Raw genomic sequence first — 14,362 nt, forward strand, 5'->3', positions numbered from 1 at the left:
GCAGGTCAAGTGGCAATAGGCAGAAACTTGGGAGCAGGAATTCTCAGAAATATGTGCAGTAGAAATGTAGAGGTTATTTAGGGAACACTTGCATTGGCTTCTAGATAGGTCTGTCCCACTGAGAGAGAGAGAAAGGATGGTAGCTAAAGGAACAAGGCTGCTGGAACATTTAGTCAACAGGAAGAAGGAATTATATTTAAAGTTTAAATGAAACAAAAATTAGACAGAGTTTTTGAAAATTATACATTGGCCAATAAAGGATTTATGAGAGATAGGAGGAGACACAAGAAGAGTTTGGCAATGGAGACACTGCAATACAGCATGGATTCAGGCCCTTCAGCCCATCTAGTCCATGCCAATCACATTCTCGAACCGGCTGGCCCCAATTTCTTGCATTCAGCCCATTTCCCTCCATGTTAGTGCTTCTTAAACGATGCTGTTGTAACTTCAAACCTCTTCCTCTGGCAGCTCATTCCATATACAAACCTTCCACCTTCCACTGTGAATAAGATGCTCCTTGGGTCCTTTCAAATCTTTTCCCTCTCACCCCAGTGTTAGACTCCATTAGTTTTAGACACCACAACCCTAGGGGAAAGATTGTTATCATCCACATCACCTTTGCCTCACATAAATGAAAACCTTTCTACAAAGTCACTCCTCGTTCTCCGACATTCCAAGGAATAAAGACCTATCCTGGCCAAGCTCTCCTCATAGCTAGCAGCAATTAGCATTCATTCCAATTTAACCATGTCATTCTGAAACAAGGTGTCAAAACTGTAAACAGTACTTCAAAGATGGCATTTGGCCTTTATCTTTCTAAAACTTTCCTAACCATTTACTTAACCAAATACTTTCCAAATGTTATAGTTATACCTGCCCTAATCATTTTAGCAGGTAGCATTTTCCATAAATTCTTCATTCTCTATGTGAAGAAGTTGCCCCTCAGGTCCCATTTATATCTTTCACCCCTCAACTTAAACATGTGTATAAGATGATGAGAGGCATTGATCGTGTGGATAGTCAGAGACTTTATCCCAGGGCTGAAACAGCTAACACAAGAGGGCACAGTTTTAAGGTGCATGGAAGTAGGTACAGAGGAGATGTCATGAGTAAGTTTTTTACACAGAGAGTGGTGAGTGCATGGAATGGGCTGCCAGCAACGGTGTTGTTAACGGATACAATAGGGTCTTTTAAGAGACTGTTGGATAGGTATACAGAGCTTAGAAAAATACAGGGCTATGGGTAACCCTACTAATTTCTAAAGTAAGTACATGTTTGGCCTTGTGGGCTGAAGGGCCTGTATTGTGCTGCAGGTTTTCCATGTTTAAATGTGCTCTCCAGGTTTTAGTTCCTCTTCCCTGGGAAAATGACCGTGACCATTCACCTTATCCATGCCACTCATGATTTTATAAACCTCTATAAAGTCACCTCTCAATTTTCTATATTCCGAGGAATAAGATTCTAGCCTACACAACCTCTCACTCTGTCTTTGGCTCTTGAGCCTTGGCAGCATTCTTATCAAACTTTTTGCATTCTTTCTGATTTAATTATGTATTTTTTTCTGTAACAGAATGACTGAAACTGAACACAATACTCCAAGTAATGTCTCGTTAATATCTCGTATGACTGGAACATAACCTCTCAAATTCTATCTCAATTAACCTAACCAATGACTAATAGCCAGCTGGTGAAAAATGGAAATCGAACCTTCCAGACTAGCCTGCCTTGTGGGACCTTGTCAGAGGCTGTGCTAAAGAGCATGTAGATAATATTCATTGCCCTATCCTCATCTATCCTCTTGGTTAACTTGAAAAACTCTAAGACATTTGTCAGACACTACTTCCCACGCACAAGGTTTCATTGACTATCCATAATTAGACATTGACTATCCAAATGCATCTTGTCCCTCAGTATCCCATCAAGTACCTTACTGACTACTGATGTCACGCTGACCTGTCTATAACTCTTGCCATGTCTTTGCAGTAGAATGTTAGCCAGCCTCCAATCTTCTTGTGGCTACAGCTGAAGCAAACATCTCCACAAGATTCTCCACAATTTCATTTGAATCTTTCCACAAGGTCCAAGGATACACTTGGTCAGGCTCTGGGGTTTATCCATTTTAAAGCACCCCAAGGACTCCAATACATACTCCTCGATAATTCAACTGTGGTCCAAGATGTCAACGTTCATATTCTCATTTATTTCACACTCACCATTTTCTCCACAGTAAAAACTGATGATAAATATTCATTAACAAATCTCGTCCATTTCCTGCAGTTTACACACAGTCATGAGGATCCTCAAGGAGACCTATTCTCTCCCTAGCCACCCTTTTGCTCTTAACATACCTGTTGAAACTCCTGGAATTTTCCTTAACCTTTTCTCTCTAAAGTGTACTCCCACACTTCTTTTTATCGCTGAGGGATTCACCTTTTTCCAACTGCGTAAACCTAAGGTATAACCAGACCCCGACTACTTCTTGTCATCTAGGGGTCCCTCGGTTTTCCAGCCTTGCCACACTACCCCTGGACCTTGATATTACACTTTAAAAAGCTTCCCTCTTGCCAGTCATTTCTTTACCAGCAAACAACCTCACTCAAACTCTGAAACATCCTGTGTAACACCTCCAAAATTGGCCCTGCTCCAGTTTATTCTTAGTAGCATGAAGGAACAGGGATCTTGGGATCTAAGCCCATGTATCCCTGAAATTTCCTGCATAAGTTTGATCCGGTGGTTAAGAAGACCTATTGTGGTGAACTACATATACCTGTCTGGACTGCTCCTGTGGCTCCTCCCACAGACCCCTGCTGACTGCTTCTGTGGCTCCTCCCACAGACCCCTGTATAAAGGCGATTGAGGCCTGAGCCCAGCCTCATTCTCCAGGATGTAGTGTTGTTCATTCTTCCAGTCAATAAAAGCCGATATCTCGCTTCTTACGTCTCAGAGTGAGTTATTGATGGTGCATCACCTATGGTCTGTTAAACTTCATTAGTAGGTGGACTAAGTTCAAACACCACAAGGTAAATTTGCAGATCGATAGCCCACAATTTTGGACCACAATTGGAGTCATAGAATCACAAATCACTTCATTCCATTTAGTCCATGCTGGCCTGGTCTTCTGCATTGTCTCATCTACCTGCACCCAGACCATATCACTCCATACCTCTCTCTCTTCCGAACCAAACCTCTCTTAAATGTTACAAATGAACCTGGATATGTGGGCTGCTCGTTTCACACTCACACCACACTCTGAGTCAAGGAGATCCCCAACAAATTCCCCTTAAATATTTCAGCTTTCACCCTAGACCTGTGACCTCTGGTTCTAGTCTCATCCTACCGAGGGGGAAAATGCCTGCAAGCATTCACCCTATCTGTGCCTCTCATAATTTTGAACCTCCCAAGATTCATTGTTGTTTAATATTATTTCCAGTACACAGGGATATCATGATCTTCCCTCATTCTCCTCTCCCCCAATTCTAAGACAATGGAATAATTGTAACTCTGGATCTGATGTAGCACAGAAAAAAACACAACAAGGAATCTGATAATAAAATAAAAAACACACCTTTTCCCTATAACTGAGGTCCCGAAGTCCCAGCAACAGACAAATATTAAAAGATTCAAAGTACATTTATTATCAAAGTATGTATTCAATACACATCCCTGAGATTCATCTTCCCACAAACAGCCTGGAACAAAGAAAACCCTGGAACCTGTTCAAAGAAAAACATCAAACTACACCCTCCATGTGAAAAAAAATAATTGTGTAAACAGGAAAAAAAGAAATTAAAAATGAGAAAGAAACATAGAATATAAATCACAAAATCAAGAGTCCAGACAAATTCCGTTCAGCTTCATTCATCACCTGCAGGATCCCCCAACCAAAGTCACCCAAAACAGCAAAAGAGTGATCAGAAACCAGAAACGCATCATAACATGGACTACAGAGTCCAATCTACAACGGATCAATTAAACTTGCCCAGGACCGTGGTCTTCAGCACAGTCCTTCAGCAGTGCAAGTGAGAGGGAGAAATAAACCATTTGAATGCAGAGACCTACAGCTGGTAACAGTGAGTGAGAAGCTGGTAGAGGGTACTGACCACTCCCTCACCTCCTGCTCTTGCCCTCAATGTTTTCAATCTTTCTCAATGCTTTAATCAGTGAGAAATGGAGTCAATCATAGCCTCGTACCCCATCTCCAGGCTTCTTGCCCTCAAGGCCACACACCTCACCGAAATCTCTCAATGACACCAACGTGCCAGGTCACTCGATTGGCCCAAAAACATGCCACCAACATATAGATGACAGGCTCCAGCAATAGCAGAACCACCTTTGAAAGAAAAAGAAGACATTAAAGAAGTGAAAGAAGCAGTTTCATGAACCTTCTGAAAGGCAATAGACAATAGACAATAGGTGCAGAAGTAGACCATTCGGCCCTTCGAGCCTGCACCGCCATTTTGAGATCATGGCTGATCAACTACTATCAATACCCGGTTCCTGCCTTGTCCCCATATCCCTTGATTCCCCTATCCATAAGATACCTATCTAGCTCCTTCTTGAAAGCATCCAGAGAATTGGCCTCAACTACCTTCCGAGGCAGTGCATTCCAGACCCCCACAACTCTCTGGGAGAAGAAGTTTTTCCTTAACTCTGTCCTAAATGACCTACCCCTTATACTCAAACCCTGCCCTCTGGTACTGGACTCTCCCAGCATCTGGAACATATTTCCTGCCTCTATCTTGTCCAATCCCTTAATAATCTTATATGTTTCAATCAGATCCCCTCTCAATCTCCTTAATTCCAGCGTGTACAAGCCCAGTCTCTCTAACCTCTCTGCGTAAGACAGTCCAGACATCCCAGGAATTAACCTCGTGAATCTACGCTGCACTTCCTCTACAGCCAGGATGTCCTTCCTTAACCCTGGAGACCAAAACAGTACACAATACTCCAGGTGTGGTCTCACCAGGGCTCTGTACAAATGCAAGAGGATTTCCTTGCCCTTGTACTCAATTCCCTTTGTAATAAAGGCCAACATTCCATTAGCCTTCTTCACTACCTGCTGCACTTGCTCATTCACCTTCAGTGACTGATGAAGAAGGACTCCGAGATCTCTTTGTATTTCTCCCTTAGCTAACTTTACACTGTTCAGATAATAATCTGCCTTCCTGTTCTTACTCCCAAAGTGGATAACCTCACACTTATTCAGATTAAACGTCATTTGCCAAGTATCTGCCCACTCACCCAGCCTATCCAAGTCACCCTGAATTCTCCTAACATCCTCATCACATGTCACACTGCCACCCAGCTTAGTATCATCAGCAAATTTGCTGATGTTATTTTCAATGCCTTCATCTAAATCGTTGACGTAAATTGTAAACATCTTTGGTTGCATTGATTGCTGATGCCATCTTCTTCCTTGTAAATTTTCTTTGTATTCTTTCAATCTTATTGATGCCTTTCATGTAGATAGGTGTTGACAACAGCACAAGGTACCCCAAATTCAAGTTCAACAACATCTTACATACTGTAACATCATTGCATTTGGTTCTTGTTGCTTCAATATAGGAAGGATGTGGAATCTTCAGGGAGGGTGCAGAGGAAATGCTGCCTAGATTAGACAACGTGTCTTATGAGGATGGGTTGCGTGATTCAGGGCTTTTCACTGGAGTGAAGGAGAATGAGAGGGAACTTAATATAGATGGATAATATTATGAGAGGAATAGGTAGAGTGGACAGCCAGCGCCTTTTTCCCAGGGTGGCAATGGCCAATAGCAGAGGACACCTATTTAAAGTGAGTGGAGAAAGGTTTAGGGGAGAAGTCAGAGAGAGGTATTTTGCACAGAGTGTGGTACACACTGCTGGGGACAGTGGTAAAGTCTGATGCTATATGGATATTTAAGAGGCTCTTAGGCAAATCAATGTAAGAAAAATGGAGGGTTATGGGCTATGTGGGAGCAAAGATTACATTGGTTGTGGAGTTGCTTTATATAGTTTGGCATAACACTGAGGGACACGTACAGTGCTGTGCTTTTCTATGTTCTATGTTTAGGGTTCTTAACCTAACAGACCATAAGGCATAGAAACAGAATTAGGCCATTCAGCCCATCAAGTCTTCTCTGCCATTTCATCATGGCTGATTCATTTCCTTTTCAAACCCATTCTCCTGCCTTCTCCCCATAACCTGTCACACCCTGACTAATAAAGAACCGATCAATCTATACCTTAAATTCACCGAGTGAATTGGCCTCCACAGCCACCCGTGGCAATGAATTCCACAAGTTCAGCACGCTCTTCCTAAATAAATTCCTCATCATCTCTGCTCTCAATGGATGTTCCTCTGTTTGCTATATTCTGGAGTTAGGGTATATAGCAAATATTAATTTCACCAGCGACCAAATTCCTGATTTGAATGTAGATTGCAGTTTGAAATTAAAAGACAGCTCAGTGTCATGATGTTCAGATATGGCCCAAGTGTGGAGTGAGAGACATTGAAGTAGGTCAATAGTTCAGACTTTAATGTGAACAGTGTTAAAGGGAAAAGAAAACAATAAACGCTAGGCCAGACAGGGCCGTTAACTATAACTCTCAAATGGAAAACGAAGCTTACACCGCGGCTGAAAAGAACAACTAAGAAAGGAATGAATACCGCTAGTCTTCAGAGTCAGTTGCCTCGACAATCCAATTTCTCAGGCAAGGCGGAATGCAAGCAGGCAGCGAACCGTTGCTGTGTCCAAGTCTCGACAAAGACTATGACAGAATGAATGGAGTTAAATACTATCACAATGAAATAATAATTAGCTGACACATGTATATTCATGACTGCAATTGCTGTACAGGCTGTGCTGCCTAATCCATGGTTGTAACACTCAGAACAATTAGACCTCAGATGCCTGCATATGGATGAATGTGGCCAAGAGTTAGTGGGGGATTAACATTGATCTTGTGTGACTGGAGAGTAGGTGTGAAGAATTAGGTGTTTGAAACTGTATGTAATTCAAAGGAAGCATTGTAAGCATTCAAAGGAAGTACATTGTAACTATAGAATCATCCTGCTGTTCCCTTTGATTATTAGCATATACTGCAAAAACGTCATGTAATAGTGGATCAAGTAGGCCCCTTCTTACAAAAGTGTCTGAATATGAAGCCTGTTGCATGCTTTTGCTGAATAAAACTCTTCTAAACCCACTAACCACTAGCTTCAGTGCCTCTCCAGGAACTGTTCAAACTACAGCATTTGGGGTCTCATTCAGGATATGTCCATAACCCATCATGTGGCAGCAACTTTAGCAGTCTGAGTGAGTGAGTATTTTTTAAGGTAGTACTCACACTTGGATCTGTTTAGGTCAGTCACTAGGATGTCACAAAGTATCACAAACGTGGCAGAGAATTGAACTGGTTATAATTGTAGCGTGAGTGTTTCAATGGATTTGTTGGTGAAATATCTGGAACAATCTCTGCTTAGAGCTTTTAGGTAGCCAGTAGAGATAATAGTGAAGGTGCAGATCCACAACAGGGAAGTGTCAGGTAATTGGAGAAAGAGTTCCAAACTACAGGGCATTTTTGCCGCCCAATTTGATTAGATCCTCCTTAACGTTTGGCCTTTCCTGGAACAAGAAGCCCTAATTAGAGTTCATTTTTCATGGTGGGGGAGTCTAGGACTAGAGGGCATAGCCTCAAAATAGAGGTGAGGTATTGTGAACAACATCACCAGAGAGACACTGAACTAATGGATATAGAAGTGTTTTATTCAACAAAAACGAGCAGCAGGCATCAAAGTGAAACATGCTTGGTGTGTTTTTTGTCCATTTTTGACCTGGAGGGACAAGAAGGGGCTGTAAGGACCTTTTCTGGAGAATTGTCAAAATGTTACCTTTAATCTTTAGCACATAAAACATCATGTAATATTGGATCAAGCAGTCCTCTTGTTCCAAGAGTGTTTCAATATGATGCCTACTGCTAATTTTTGTTGAATAAAACACTTCTATATCCACTAGTTCAGTGTCTAATTAAGATTTCTGAGATACATTCTACAAACTCCACCCCATTCAAGCTTGTTGCACTTTGAGTGTTCTACTCCATGTGGCACCTGCCCTCTTAACTCTTTCTGAGACAAACCTCACTTTTTTAATGAATCAGCCAATGCTCGCCTGTCTTCCTCCAAACCTTTGATGCAGCTGGATTATTGAAAAATCCATCAGTCTCAACATTAGAAAACTTCACCTGGGTCTCAGAGCTCTGAAAGGCATAACATATGAGGAGTGTTTGATGTATTTAAGTGGTAGTGTGGAGGCTAGAGAGGGGTGGGGTCTCAGTAAAACATATATGATATTGAAAGGCTGGATAGGGTGGACACCAAGAGGATTATTTTTTCAGCTGGGGAGTTTAGGATCTGAGAATATAAAGGAACATCCATTTAGATCTGAGATGAGGAGGAATCTGATATCACAGATGGCCAAGTTATTGGGTGTATTTAATACATAAATTTACAGGTTGTTGATTGGTTAAGCGTTGCAGGGAGTAGCAGAAGAATGATGATGAGAAAAGAATCAGCCATGGTAGAATGGTGGAGAAGCCATGATATCCTCCACCTGCTTTTATTTCCCATTGTCCCTTCTAATGAGAATTCCTGGACTACGACGGGCTACGGAACTATATCAATGATCTTCCGATCTCACGTTCGACGGTTAAATGCGGAGCAGTTAATTGCGGCGCATTTAAAGGCCAACGCCATGGCCACCGCCGAGAAGGCGGCAAGGAAGGCGGCAAGAAAGGCGGGATTCAAACCAGGCTGAACCGCAGGGAGATGAGGCCTCCTCTTCAGAGCATCTAGTTGGCGAGTGTAGAGTCACTTGAAAATAAGACTGACGATCTCAGGGCAAGACTGCTGTATCAGAGTCAGATCTCAGTTCTTTGTTGTATTGAGACTTGGTTGACGGCAAACACGCCGGATGCAGCAACTGACCAGAAGGTTTTACCATTTTCAGAATGGATTGAACCTCGAGATCTGGTAAGGAAATAGATGGCGGGAATGCTTTATATTCAATTCTAGTCGGTGCATGGACGTTGGGTTATGTCACCTTCTTGCTCTCCTGACTTAAAACAACTAATGATTAAATGCAGATCATTCTATTTGCCTCGGGAGTCCTCATTCGGGATCCTGACCGCAGTTTACATCCCACCAGTGGCTGACTACTGTATAAGCAGGCACTTGTGAAACTGCTCAATGCGGTCTGTAAACAGGAAACAGCCCATCCCGATGCATTTCAAACTCTGGTCAGCAACTTTCACCAGGCCTGTTTGAAGAAAACTCTGCGCAGTTATCACCAGCAGTTAACCTGTTGCACTAGAGGTTCTAACACATTAGTCCACTGTTGCACTACAATCGGAATGCAGTCGTTCCTTCCCGAGACCGCATTTTGGCAAGTCGGATAATTTGGCTGTACTGCTGATACCAGCATACAGACGGCCTAAAGAGCAAGGCTCCAGAGATCAAAACAACTAAGTGGTGGTCTTGGGAGTTTGAGGAACAGTTGCAGATTGCCTTGGGCCAGTGGACTGGGCCGTGTTCAAGAACTCATCCGAGATCCTGAATGACTACACCAGGGTTCTTACAGACTTTATTAAAACAGTTATGGATGAGTGTGGCCTTGCAAAATAGTTCAGTGTTTTCCCCAATCAGAAGCCCTGGATGAACAATGAATCCAGAACCTACTGAGAGCCAGATCATAGGTGTGCTGCCTTTATGGCAGTTATTTAGTTTATAATATTTTCGCATAGTAATTTGTTAGCATTTTTTAGTTAAAGTTAGGATTGTTTAAGTCAATTGATTTGTCTGTAATACATCGCGGCTGCGATGACGTCACATCCGGGTTCGCCGCGTCTTGTGGGGAATTACCGGTTTGAGATTCACGCAAGGGCGGGGGTCACTCACATGTGCGACCATAACGCTGACTAGGGTCTCTCTATGCACCAAAGACACAGTGAAAGCAACGCTGTAAGTCATTAGATAATCGGTATTTTGAGTTAAAATGTTAACGCCGATTCTGTTAAAAGTAACGACGGTCGGTAAGGTTTACCTTTTCGTCAGTTAAAGAGTCGGGATAGTTTGTATTGAAGTGTATCTAAAGCAGCCAATGGAGCAGCTAGATTCTGACTGTATGCTGCACTTTAATGTAATGTAGTTACTGTAGTTTTACCTTTGCAAGTATTCACAATGTAAATGTGATATTTAGAAGGGAACAAACACTGTACCAATCTTGTATTGTTTTTCAACAGTTTTCACCATGCGTTAATGTGAAGAGTGAACAGTAAATGGTTAATCTTACTGCGGTCACGTTTGCATTGATTCTGGTTTATCTCGACGTTTACCTCGGCGTTATTTCACACCCGAGAGAGAACGTTACAGTGAAAAAGCGGCATTATCAGGTGTTTAAAGTGCAGCCATGTCAACCCGATCCAGCATCAAGTCGTTGTCAAAGTCATCGTCATCCTGTGATAGGGGCAGTAGGGCATCAAGTAAGGCCACCCAAGCAAGAGCGAAAGCAGAAGCCGCCAAGGTGCGAGCGCGCTTTGCCAAAGAAGAATTAGAAGTAAAGATGAAAGCGGCTGCCAGAGAAGCCGAAAACCAGAAGGAAAAGGCTGCCAGAGAAGCCGAAGCGGCTGCCAGAGAAGCCGAAAACCAGAAGGAAAAGGCTGCCAGAGAAGCCGAAAACCAGAAGGAAAAGGCTGCCAGAGAAGCCGAAGCGGCTGCCAGAGAAGCCGAAAACCAGAAGGAAAAGGCTGCCAGAGAAGCCGAAGCGGCTGCCAGAGAAGCCGAAAACGAATTGGAAAGGAAAAGGGTAGAGGCACGGTTAGAAGCGCTGAAGCTAGAACGAGAAGCAGCAGCTGCCGAGGTGGAAGCAGAGTTAATAGAAGACGCCGAAGAAATGCATGATCCGAAGGACGGAAAATCTACCTCAGAAAAGATCGGATTGGAACGTACAAGAGTCTATGTCCAATCTCAAATGGAATGGAAGACTCTTTCTTCCTCTCCTTACTTATTCGATAACGTCCCACTTCACGAGGAGTCTTGGAGAGGCCCGACGGCATCACGTCCATCCGAGGAAGATAATTTACCCTCGCAACTCCGCGATGAACCCAGGAATGCAAGGGCTCACGACAAGTACTTCTCGACACCGAACTTACCGGATTTGGGGAGAAGAGAGGCAAAGACTGAGTCCAGACCAGCAAATCCCATAACAGATGTACGCCCTCAGTCATGTACCTGTGGACATGTTCCCTCAGCCCGCACGCCACCTGCAGACGAATCCGCAGCACGGTATTTCGCACGACGGGATCTCGTCACTTCAGGACTATACCGGTTCGACGATAAACCTGAAAATTACCGTGCATGGTACTCCACTTTCACCAACGCTATCGACGGATTCCAGCTCAGAGCAACCCAGGAGTTGGATCTTATGGCAAAATGGCTGGGAAAAGAATCATGCGAACAGGTGAGACGCATGCGTTCAGTGTACATCAACAAACCCGAGCTAGCATTGAAGAAAGCATGGGAGAGACTTCAGGAGGGCTACGGAGCCCCCGAAATTATTGAGGCGGCGCTATGCCAACGTTTGGGAAATTTTCCTAAGGTGTCAGCCAAGGACCACACCAAGCTAAGAGAATTCGGAGATTTACTCATGGAGATTCAAGGCGCCAAAGAAGATGGCCACTCAGCTGGTCTAGTATACCTAGACACTCCAACCGGGATTAGACAACTCGTGGACAAACTTCCATTTGGGCTGCAGGACAGGTGGTTGTCCGTTGCCTCAGATTACAAGGAAGAACACGAAGGTCAATTCCCTCCCTTCGAGTATTTCACCAGGTTCGTGTGCAAGGAGGCGAAGAAGCGAAACGATCCTAGCCTCATAGGTCCAGGAAGCAGTACAATTTACACCAAGCCAGATAAATCCACTTCGAATAATTCCAACATTACTAAACCAGTCTCAGCGCTTAAGACTGAAGTCCTTACAGCTAACAACGACTCTAGCAAGAATTGTCCATTGCATAACAAACCCCACCCCCTCAAAAGATGCAGAACGTTTAGGGAAAAACCCCTTGAAGAGAAGAAGGCCCTCCTCGAGGAGAAAGGAATATGCTTTAGATGCTGTTCCTCGACCTCTCACTGTGCGAGAGAGTGTACGATCGCCGTGAAGTGCCTGGAATGTGATAGCACTAATCACGACTGGGCCATGCATCCTGGCCCGTCACCGCAAACCGACAACGCTCCTTCACCCCCACAACAGGACGGCGGGGAGGGAGAAGCTCACTCCAGGACAACTGTTGTCAGCTCGAGCTGTACGGAAGTTTGCGGTCAAGCTCAGGCAAGCCGTTCTTGTTCAAAGATCTGTCTCACTAAGGTGTACCCTAAGGGAGCCAAAGACAAGGCCATCAAAGCCTACGTAATTCTGGATGATCAGAGCAACCGCTCGCTAGTCAGTCCAAAGTTCTTTAACTTGTTCAACATTGAGAGTGAGCAGTTCCCATACTACCTTAGAACTTGCTCAGGCAACATGAAAACTTATGGAAGGAGGGCCGAAGGCTTCCAGATCGAGTCCCTGGATGGTAAAGTCCTCATCTGTCTCCCCCCACTCGTAGAGTGCGAGAAAATCTTGAATAACCGCACTGAGATCCCGACGCCAAGTGCGGTGCTACACCAACCACATCTCCACCACATCGGCAAATACATCCCAGAGCTGGATCCAGAAGCAGAAATACTCCTGCTATTAGGGAGGGATGTTCTCCGGGTACACAAGGTTAGGCAGCAGGTCAATGGACCACACGACGCCCCCTTTGCCCAACGCCTGGATCTGGGCTGGGTGGTGATAGGAGAGGTGTGCCCTGGCAACGAACACAAATCAACGGCTAACACACTCAAGACCAATGTGCTAGAGAGTAGCCGCCATATGATTCTTCAACACCGCACAAGTTCCATGTGCGTCCAGGAAGCACCACAAGGCTTTAACAAGCGCAAAGTAACTGACGAGACGCTGGGTCAGTCTGTCTTTGCTCAAAAGGAGCATGATAATAAACTCGCTCCATCGGCTCAAGACGCCATCATCTTAAAAACAGAGGACACCAAGGTCTTCAGAGACAAAGCAAATAGTGGGGTCGCCCCACTACCTTTCAGAGAACCACGCCAGTGCTTGCCAAACAACAAAGAGCAGGCAGTCAAGCGGTTCACGCCCTTGCAAAAAACCACGAAAAGGAGACCTGAGATGCAGCAAAGCATCCGATCGACCCACGAGGTACTGGGCACACCAATGGCAGAGGTCACAGCCATTATGAATGCACGACCACTCCTACCCGTGTCTCCTGACCCGGAAAACCCCTTCATACTGTCGCCATCAATGCTCCTTACGCAGAAGGCAGGAGCTGCCCCTCCACCAGGGGACTTCTCCGATAAGGACCTGTACACAAAGCAATGGAGAAGGGACCTTCAAGTTGGAGATTTAGTCCTGCTCAAGGACAAGCAAATCGCCGGCAACTGCTGGCCAATGGCCAGAATCACTGCCACATTCCCTAGTAGGGATGGACATGTCAGGGAAGTCGAGTTGAAAACTACCGACCAAGGCGATGGGAAAATTTACCAAAGGCCTGTTACAGAAGTCATTCTACTTCTACCTAACGACTGATTTAGAGACTGAAGTTTGTATTATGTTCATTGTGACCTTACGAAGGCCAAGCGGGGAGTGTGCTGCCTTTATGGCAGTTATTTAGTTTATAATATTTTCGCGTAGTAATTTGTTAGCATTTTTTAGTTAAAGTTAGGATTGTTTAAGTCAATTGATTTGTCTGTAATACATCGCGGCTGCGATGACGTCACATCCGGGTTCGCCGCGTCTTGTGGGGAATTACCGGTTTGAGATTCACGCAAGGGCGGGGGTCACTCACATGTGCGACCATAACGCTGACTAGGGTCTCTCTATGCACCAAAGACACAGTGAAAGCAACGCTGTAAGTCATTAGATAATCGGTATTTTGAGTTAAAATGTTAACGCCGATTCTGTTAAAAGTAACGACGGTCGGTAAGGTTTACCTTTTCGTCAGTTAAAGAGTCGGGATAGTTTGTATTGAAGTGTATCTAAAGCAGCCAATGGAGCAGCTAGATTCTGACTGTATGCTGCACTTTAATGTAATGTAGTTACTGTAGTTTTACCTTTGCAAGTATTCACAATGTAAATGTGATATTTAGAAGGGAACAAACACTGTACCAATCTTGTATTGTTTTTCAACAGTTTTCACCATGCGTTAATGTGAAGAGTGAACAGTAAATGGTTAATCTTACTGCGGTCACGTTTGCATTGATTCTAGTTTATCTCGA

The 14,362-nt window shown here is 44.1% G+C and overlaps 2 protein-coding genes across 2 annotated transcripts; both read left to right on the plus strand.

Annotated features, from left to right (window-relative positions):
* Nucleotides 1–9,735: 9,735 nt before the first annotated feature.
* Nucleotides 9,736–12,444, plus strand: LOC140718978 (uncharacterized). The gene is made up of 3 exons (XM_073033289.1): nucleotides 9,736–9,994; nucleotides 10,276–12,398; nucleotides 12,436–12,444. The coding sequence occupies exons 2-3, from the start codon at nucleotides 10,443–10,445 to the stop codon at nucleotides 12,442–12,444; spliced, it is 1,965 nt and encodes a 654-aa protein (XP_072889390.1). The 5' UTR covers nucleotides 9,736–9,994; nucleotides 10,276–10,442.
* Nucleotides 12,445–12,524: 80 nt separating this feature from the next.
* Nucleotides 12,525–14,362, plus strand: LOC140719473 (uncharacterized). Its single transcript, XM_073034171.1, has 2 exons — nucleotides 12,525–13,995; nucleotides 14,277–14,362. The coding sequence occupies exon 1, from the start codon at nucleotides 12,552–12,554 to the stop codon at nucleotides 13,671–13,673; it is 1,122 nt and encodes a 373-aa protein (XP_072890272.1). The 5' UTR covers nucleotides 12,525–12,551; the 3' UTR covers nucleotides 13,674–13,995; nucleotides 14,277–14,362.

This window comes from Hemitrygon akajei, chromosome 31, assembly GCF_048418815.1.
Source record: "Hemitrygon akajei chromosome 31, sHemAka1.3, whole genome shotgun sequence".
Lineage (NCBI taxonomy): Eukaryota > Metazoa > Chordata > Chondrichthyes > Myliobatiformes > Dasyatidae > Hemitrygon > Hemitrygon akajei.

Bases quoted from the DNA above. Each gene is read 5' to 3' on its own strand.
- LOC140718978 (XM_073033289.1), top strand. From the start codon at position 10,443: ATGTCAACCCGATCCAGCATCAAGTCGTTGTCAAAGTCATCGTCATCC.
- LOC140719473 (XM_073034171.1), top strand. From the start codon at position 12,552: ATGAAAACTTATGGAAGGAGGGCCGAAGGCTTCCAGATCGAGTCCCTG.